This window comes from Armigeres subalbatus, unplaced genomic scaffold (genome assembly GCF_024139115.2).
Source record: "Armigeres subalbatus isolate Guangzhou_Male unplaced genomic scaffold, GZ_Asu_2 Contig297, whole genome shotgun sequence".
NCBI lineage: Eukaryota > Metazoa > Arthropoda > Insecta > Diptera > Culicidae > Armigeres > Armigeres subalbatus.
The window spans coordinates 267,216-276,913 of NW_026943038.1; the positions used below are offsets into that span (position 1 = coordinate 267,216).

At 38.3% G+C, this 9,698-nt stretch overlaps 1 protein-coding gene across 1 annotated transcript in view; it reads right to left on the reverse strand.

Moving 5' to 3' along the window:
• LOC134203929 (ATP-binding cassette subfamily G member 4-like) overlaps nucleotides 1–8,811 on the reverse strand; it is an 83,672-nt gene extending 74,861 nt beyond the window's left edge. The window contains 3 exon segments of the mRNA XM_062678766.1: nucleotides 8,440–8,591; nucleotides 8,593–8,661; nucleotides 8,663–8,811. Coding sequence (XP_062534750.1) covers nucleotides 8,440–8,591; nucleotides 8,593–8,661; nucleotides 8,663–8,811 — 370 coding nt within the window.
• Nucleotides 8,812–9,698: the final 887 nt, after the last annotated feature.

The following is a 9,698-nucleotide window of genomic DNA, read 5'->3' on the forward strand; positions in this document are numbered from 1 at the left end:
ACTTTGTTTAAGACGTCATCTTTACAAATTTTAAATTTGTGCGATAAGAATATTTACAATGTGGAAAATTCCATATACATATCGGAATTACTTGAGTAGTCTAAAATAATGAATTCAAATATACCGATACCTAGCGACCAAGCTCTAAACTAATCAATGCCTCATGTAAAAGCACATGCCTTCCTGTAAAACCTTTTTAAAAAGGTGCAGTTCAAAATGGGTAGGATTTTTAGATATAAGTAAAATAAGCATAAAAAATCACTGTTTTGTACCCTTTTACAAAAACCCCTCCCGCGATGTACCCACCCATCTAAAGTCAATCTTTGATAACGACCTGAAAGAAGATTAAATTATCTTTCGAAACAGCCCCAAAAATCCAAAATTGGCCAAACATTAAAAAGTTATAACAATTCAATTTAAATCAATTTGACCCAAGAGCACAGACAACAAGTTTTTGAAAAAAGTACACTGTAGCGCAAATTTCCAAGATTTTTCAAGCGAATTTGCACCTAGGAGACAGATCTCGGCAAAATTCACCAAACTACCACAAATTAGGAGAATCTGTTGAAAACTAAAAAAAATGGCAGCCACTCAAAGTGGCCTGGGGTCATATTGACCCCAGAGCACAGACAAAAGGTTAAGGAAGTAAACAAAAAAAAATCATTTATTTTTTTTTTAATCGCCGGTGAAATATTTTTCAACACTTTTTTTTTCAACATTTATGTGAAAAAAATCAGAGGTACATGAAACTTCGATAATAATCCATTTTTTACACCGTGCGGCAGCCCTTCGATTTATTTCAAATTTATAGCAAATTAAAATTGAAAAATTTCACACAACGTAGGGTAGAAATAGGACGAAATAATGAAGGAATATGTTAAGTTAGAGTCAAACCGCCGAAAGTGAAATAACTCAATAAAAGTCCCGCAAAATCCCAAATGCCCAGTGGAAAGCCTTAAGGTGTCCGGCCGCAATAGTGTGTTCCCGGCCGTTTGCGAATCCCGAAACCCATCGAAATCTACGATCCTCCCCTATCATGATATAAATATCACATTGTATTAGAATTGTGTTCAGATTTTGTTATGCTCTTCTAGTCGGGTAGTTTCCACTACTAAAGCACTAAAAAAAGGACACATTGTGCATTAGCATGACCCCAACGTCAATTCGTTTCCAAAAGTTCATTTTCGAACCAATTATCAATCTTTTGGAACCAAATTGAAGGTATGGATTCCTCGGAAGTTTGGCCATTCTAGTTTCTAGGAATCGATTGCGACTTATTGGAAAATTCGATTTTTTTTCGTGATTTTGATTTATGGTAATTTGCATCATCCCCGGGTAGACGATAATTGCTCATTAACAGTAGAACGTGATATTGATAACAAAATATGATATTAACTTCTTTGAAATAAGAGTAAAAATAACAAGCAAAAATACTTGTCATAAGACGAGTTAATACAATCCCAAGTCGAGTCAAGTACGAGACACTGAAGACGGCCTTACTGTTGAGATCGAAATACGTATCTGTCAAGATACAATTAAGTGGTGGAATTCAATGGGATTGTATTAACTCGTCTTATGACAAGTGAAGACATTCCACTAAAAAGCTCAAAATAATTTTCTTAAGCAAAAATAATAAAAAATTTGCACTGAAATATCTTAAAAATATCAGGTTTTATCATTAACAAGAACTTATCAATATCTTGTGCTATTAGTTTGTTCTTGTTAATAGCAAAACCTGATATTTTTATGATATTTCGGTGCAAATTTTTGTTTTTTTCGCTTGTTATTTTTACTCTTAATTCAAACAAGTTGATATCATGTTTTGTTATCAATATCACGACTTCTACCCGGGTCTTCACATTTCCTGGTTTTTCAACGGTCTGGTGTCCCTCCGGAAGATTCGAAACATCCGTAAAAGTGGTTAATTCATTAAGCTTATGAAATGAGAGGGCGTTTTTTTTCGAAGCCTTTTGTCATCTTACTCTGAGTAACAAATGATTGTCGTGACCTATTTTGATAAACCTTAGTGGCTATCGGAGATCTTCCAGATTATCCATAACCAGGCTAATTCTTGACACCCAAGAGAGCTTTTTTTTTTTCAAAGCTTTTCATTATCGTTCTCTGAGCAGGACATGAATGTCGTGACCCGTTCCCATGGGCATATTGGGAGTCTTTTGGAAGACCGAAACATCCGTCAAAGTTGTCAATTCATGAAACTCATACTAAAAGAGAGCATTTAAAAAAAACTATGCTCTAATCAAGAAATAATAATTGTCGTGATTCATCCTCATTGATTCATCGTGAGTGGTCAATGCAGGACCTCCGAAAGATAAGAAATGTCCCTTAAAGTGGTTAATTCTTAACACTTGTCCTAAAGAATGCGTTTGAAAAAAATTTTGGTGTGCTTTGGGCAAGAAATTATTTGTCATGACCCTTGACGTTGATGAACTGATTGGGGTAAGGTAACACATAGATTGCTTGGATGACTATGAAGAGTTCCACGGTGAGTGTTCACTCAAGTCATTCACTCATTCATTCTGAGCTAGTACCACACAAAACCAAGATGAATACACAGCTAGGTGTTGCAATGTGCTTAGTTTGTGGAAGAGAGGAAGGCGGGGGTGAAAAATTCATTTTCAGTGCAAAACGACAACAAACCGGCTGGCTCTCCCATACTAAAATCCAAGATGGCTGAATCGTGAATTTGGCAGATTGGAACACCTAGTGGTGTATTCATCTTGCACAAAACGTAGTCAAATAATGGCACTCATCTCAACCTTTTCAGGCTCAAATTTTTCGAAGCGGTTTTACCCAGTAATGATATATTCCATTTGTTTTCGTGATTAATAATGGAGAAATGACAAAACAAGTTGAAACATATTTTTTTGCAACTCCTGAACATAATATCTGGTTTATAGTTCGCCGATGAGTCATAAATCGGCCTACTTTTCCATACCAACGAAATAGGTGCTTTAATGAACATTATGCAACTGAAATGTGTTGCATAATATTCATTATAACACTCATTTGGATGCTATAATGAAAAACCAACACCAGAACAGTAGTTACATGATTACATTAGCTCAATTAGCTTGAGTAATTGTTCAAATTGCGTATTCTCTGCGTCTTGTAATAAAAGAAATAGTTTGATGGACATGACATCAAACATTTTCAAACGCAAAGTACATCTATCGCATCACGGTTTATCGAACTATGCAATCTGGCACGGCAACATGGAATCTCTGCAGCAGAATAATTTATTAGCAAGAATGATCATGTGGAAGGAACTAGACAAGTACAAGTATAATTTTGGTACAGATTTGTCATATCAAAGTCCATTTTTCGTCATTGCAAAAAAAAGGCGTGTGCAACTCGTTGCAAACTCGATTTTTTCAGCACTCGTAGTATTTTTTTCCAACTCGGCAAGCCTCGTTCGATAAACGTACGACTCATGCTGAATAAAATCATCTTTTTGAAACTTGTTGCACAAACTGCTATTTTGGGATGTGCTAGACCATCCAAACTGTCCTTGAACTCAGAACTTGCGATCTACAGCAACGACACAAGCTTCTTGTCACTTCAAACTTGCATAGACATTCAACCATGTCCATAACATATTCCAGAAGATCAAGATACATGGTGAAATGGTTTTGAGATATCCTGGGCCATCTAAAGCGTCCTTAAGTTCAGAGCTTGCGATCTACAACAATTGTAATAATCACATACATATAGCAGCGTTGGGAAAAGATATCTCAGCAACTGTAGATCTCTAGTTAAAAGTATAGTTCAGATGAGCTAGAATATCTTCAACTATATAATGATGTCTGTATAATTCCTGCAATGCATATAGTTGAAAACATATCAAAAGCTTGAGTAGTGAGTAAAAAAGCTTTGTTGTAGCTGTAGATCTCAAGTCCCGAACTAAAGGATAGTTTGGATGGCCTAGGACGTCTAAAGAAGATTAAAAGTAGTTTGTTGTACATCACGGTAACTCTACAGATACGTTTGAATAAAAAATCTTATTTTAAAACAGGACCATTCGCTACAAATATACCTAATATTTTCCCTTTCCTAACTTCACCGTGTTCAGGACGTTCTAGGTTGTCGTAAGGCCCTAAACTCCCCTTCCTGATATTTTCCCTGGGAGTTAATTTCAAGCAATTTTGCTGAAGACAAGGTGCATTTCTATCCATCATGGGGTTTTTTACATCCATTTTTCTTTTGGGGTCATATATGACCCCGTGGGCCTGAAAAGGTTAAAAGAGCACATTTTTACCAAAAAATGTATCATCGTGTTCTGAGTTACAAATAATTATTGTGACTCTTTCATATATTCCCGTGACATGTTCTAATGAACCTTAGTGGCCAGCAGAAGTCATCCGGAAGGTCCGGATCATTCGTAAAAGTGATCCATTCATGAAACGCTTTCCATTGTTGTCCCAATCCATACTTATGGACTTGAATGGCCACCGGAGGTCCTCCGAAAGATCTGGGACATCCTTAAGAAAGAAGCCTTAGAATAGCCTGAATCGATCATTTTCATGAGTGTTCCAGATCTTCTGGAGGGCTCCGGTGGGTCACGACAATAATTTGATACACAGAGTACGATAATCGATACAGTCAAATCGCGATGAGTCGATGTTCAATGACTGGATTACGACTCAAGGAAGCAAATTATGCTATAATAAAAAAATATTCTCTGGTTTACTGTTCAAAAGATACTCAAGTATTTCCTATTCCACATTTCAATATTTCCATGAGTCGACGGACCATTCAATATCGACTAATGAAGGTTTTACTATAGCTTTAAAAAACTGTGCTTTTCTATGATCGGTTCCAACTGAAACTTAGCCTGTATTTCAACTTAGTATTCTATTAGCATTTCCTCACTTTCCTCAGTAGACCAGACCGAAAATCGATCTGGCTATCTCTGGATTGGCCTTTGCTCGCAAGGCTCCTGGAGACCCCATCAGAATGCGTTACCACAATCATTTGTCACTAAGAGTTCCATAATGGAAATATAAAAAAAAAATCAAGCTTATCTATGATGAGTCTGCCATTTTGCCATTTTCACGGATGTTCCGGATCTAATGAAGAACCTCAGGTCCATTAAAATGGGTCACGACAATGATTTGTTACTCGAAGTTTGATAAAAGAAAGTTTTGTATAAACCACGCTCTTGTATGATGAATTCCATGAATTGACTACTTTTACGGACGTTCCAGATCTTCCGGAGGGACACTGGAGCGAGGTATAACTAGGAATTGTGGTGATCCATGAAAATAGACAATGACTACTTTTTATTGGGATTTTTGCAACAAAAAATTGTGAGTATTTACAAAATTACCCTTGGAAAGCCGAGAAATCACCCCGAAAATTCGCCTAAGAATCTATGTTCCATCAAAACCGATAACTGCGAGCCAGAATTGCCAAATATCAAAAAATCAGTTCGTAACGACATCCACGGAATCCATACCTTCAATTTGGTTTGTTCGAAAATGCACTTGTGGAAGCTATTTGAAGTTGGGGTCATTTATGACCCGCTAATTAACAATGTGTCACTTTTTTGTTGTAGCGTTCCTAGTGATCGCTGAAAACTGCTCGTCGATCGATTCCAAAAGTTATTTTCAAGCCCCTATCTCATTTCGTTACAAAACTACAACGTTTTTAAATCATGTCTGGGCCAAAATAGAAGTTAAATTATTTGTTAGGTATTTACTTGGTTTCAATACTTTAAGTATTTTATTTGTTAAGAAAATTATTTTGAGCTTTTTAGTGGAATGTCTTCACTTGTCATAAGGGGCAGCAGGGACTATGTCCAAGGGCTTGACGACCCCTCTCCATGGTCACTGCGAGTTAGGGGCCTGCCTAGGATGTGGTGGGGTTTGACAGTGGGCTCTGTTAAACCTCTACAAAAAGCTGCATGTGTCCATAAGCAGGCCCTATCAAACCCAGTCAACACATGAACGTATATGGTGTCGTGTAGGATGCTGAAGTGCAGGCGATAGAGGTACTTTTCCACACAACATGTATGTATATCGTCTCCAATTTAGCATCTTGTATTGCACCATGTGCGATTTTATGTAGACTGGGAAGCGACCGTGTGCCGCTCAAAGCGCACAAGCCCAACACGAGTGCCAACCGGCACATCAGGATTAATACCAGTGAGATCCTGATTACGGTATACTGGTCAAGGCAAGTAACACACACACGCGCGCGAAAGTAATGCAAAATAAACGACATGTAAAATGAACTTAAATTTACATTCTTACTTAACGTCAAATAGACATAAAATAAGGGTTGCTGAATAACCTTAGCTTTTCGATTTCTATCAATTATTTTTCATCCCGTTGGTTTTTTACTTTTCTTACGTTAATGAAATGATAACGCGGGCGCCTAATCCGAAATTCAAATGAACAATCGCTCACTTTGAGCGATTGATTGTTTATTCTCGCGAAGAATGAACAATTGAACTAATTAAGGAAATGCTAATAATGCTGTGTAGAAGTTTCATAGGTCACATCACTTTCCATGGTGAATCCCCTGATCTATGTTACTGATTACCCCACCCAACTAACACTACTTCCTTCCCGTAGTAAATGTGGAGATGCAGAGGTATTCTCGGTCTCTAGTAGCAACAATTACCACACACTCACATTCCCTCCTTTCCCAACTGACTGTAAGGACTTGGCCGGCGCCGTTATTGATCAACATTTGCGAGGTGCTGAAACGTGCACTTCAAGAATAGTTGGTAAATCTCAACCACTATTCACTTGGATCGTAGTGCAATTTGCACCAGTTCTGATCAATCACGGAGTAGCAACCATTGATATGTACAGTCAGTCTAAGCTAAGCTAAGCTAAGCTAAGCTTTAGTGGAATGTCTTCACTTGTCATAAGACGAAATAATACAATCCCATTGAATTCCACCACTTAATTGTATCTTGACAGATACGTATTTCGACCTCAACAGTAAGGCCGTCTTCAGTGTCTCGTACTTGACTCGGCTAGTCGAGTCAAGTACGAGACACTGAAGACGGCCTTACTGTTGAGGTCGAAATACGTATCTGTCAAGATACAATTAGGTGGTGGAATTCAATGGATTGTATTAACTCGTCTTATGACAAGTGGTATTTATTTGTGTTAGGTATTTACTTGGTTTCATAAATTTAGTATTACAATAACAGAACTAATCATTCATCTGTTTTCATATTATATTGAGTTATTATTATACCTATGGTGAAGATGGTGACCTCTATACACTAATTGTATGGTAAAGAGTATTGACTTCGAATTATGGCTTAGAAAAACATTCTGCTCTAAGACGAACTTTACAAAATGACCATTTTTACGGGCATTCTGGGTTTTCCGGAAGGCCATGTAATGGCCACCAGTGGTCATAGATGAGCGAGAACTGCGAATTAGCTCCCTGGTCATTGTCAGAAAAAATCGTGCAACCTTAGGATGAATTGTTAAAACAATTATTGAATAATTAATTATTGTTTATTTTCCCCGTGCATCTGAGCCTTTTATTTAGTTATATGTACTCGAGCCTTTTATCGAATCCCTTTTTAAAATATTGCGCAGCCACTGGTGAACAGTGAGAACTGTGAATTAGCTCCCCGGTCATTGTCAGAAAAAAATATGCAACCTTAGGATGAATTGTTAAAACAATTTTTCAATAATTAATTATTGGTCACTATCCCCCGTGCATCTTAGCCTTTTATTTAGTTATATATACCCGAGCCTTTTATAATCCCTTTTAAAATCTTCTCAACTGATAAAGAACTATTTTTCAGGATGGTGATGCATGGTGGCAAATTGTAAACTGACTGAAAAGATATCTTGATGTTTTTGTTGTATTGTTCACAACCGTGCAGTCTTGGAAGGTTAAAAAAGAAACATTTCCACCTAGATGTCTTCACTAAAAAAACCAATCGGTGTGATAAATTTCTTTCATATTTTGATTAGGAAAAAACCTAGGAAAAATCTTCCAAATCGGTTTCGAGTTAAATCGTGGGAAAATCTCAACTCATTTTTATATATAGAAGAAAGATGAGAGGCGACAAAATTTGATAACGTTGTTATAAGAAATTATTTCATATTCGGGTATACTTTTCTCACAGTTCAAACACTTTTTTTATATATATCACTTTATTTCAGCCCTTGGCTGGCTCACCTCGATCAAACAAATTATTTTAAACATTCTGGAAAACAACCGTCCGATCGCATCAATCCGGAGTTTTTTTTCATACAATTCAAAACATTTTTATCAAACTTATGATGCAAATGATATTTTTTTGCTGAACACAAATAAAATTTAAAAAATCGGCGGTGAATTCAAATGGTATCGATTCCGTATCAACATGACGTTTGCAGAAAATATTATTTTACTATCAGCACTTTCCGTACTAATATCCACGCACAAATCGCCACTCACCTTTCCGAAAGATACCCGTTCGCACTGAGTACGACAGATCTGAAGCTAATGGTAACCGGTTTAAAGTCGCGCCGCATAACGACGATGCAGTCGATGCTCCCCAATGCTGGAACTGTGCGAACTCAGGTAGCTTCTGTGGCATCTTCAAGGTGCAATCCCAAAGTGGTTGGGCGTTTCGACACCAACCCTTTGGCTCCCCGTTCCGGATCCATCTTTTGAATTCAGTTCCGCTTCCTTGAACTGTTCCACTTCTTCCTGCACTGCGAGTGGGGCAATCGTTATCCTTCGGCTGCTCCCACTGGGACTATCATCGCTGAAATTATTGTTGCTTGTGCTGCTGCTCTGGTCTCACATCTCATGCGCCTCCGCCATCTCGATGAGGATGTTGAACTTACCTTCTTCCCGACTCTTCAGCGTCTTTCACACAAACTACTTTTTACCAAGATTGCACGGTTTCTTGATGATTTGCTGCTTGGCTTGCGAATTGAGACGAACTTCTCACCACATGTCACCAACGCATCCCGGTTCTAAAATATCACTCCCAGGATACTCTACACCAATCTACCGTATCTCGACCGTACACTGACACGCGGTGCACTGCCCTATACCGCCTGATTCACTTGTTAAAATCCGATTCACATTCCCTGTTACGTCACGTTTGAATGCAATTAGATAAATATTTTGCGTTCAAACCGTCGAATGAAACAGTACAATATCTTATCGTTTTGCTTCCCGAATCATTCCTTGCGATAATCCGCCCTGTCGTCGTGGACTTGGGACTTGATTTGTGCGACGTCGTTGTCCTCCTAACCGTCTACGAGACCCAATCTTTGCGGTCGACGTACTGGCGAATATTGCGCTTCGAAGCCCACTCTTTCATCGAAGTTGAAACCGGAGTCGCAGAACGGCTAACCCTTTTACCGCTTGCGCCAACCAACTAAACAGGAGAATTGGGTCAGCACGCAGAAATCGACCTTGCTGAGAACTCGAAACGTCCATTTCTACGTCTGGCACGCGATAATTCACAGACAACGAGCACTGAGCTCAGAGCTAGAATATTCCTTTCCACTGAAGACCGCGACCAGAGATGCAAAAGAAATCACTTGCACTTTTGCGATTAATTAATAATTCAAACACTCACAGTGCATAACTGCTTCACTCTAGTTGCTCAATCTCACAAGGGCTACGACCACGGGGCGTGCTACCATCTAGGGCCGTTATTCTTTCTTTCTGTGTTTCTTCGGTGCAGAGTGCAACAG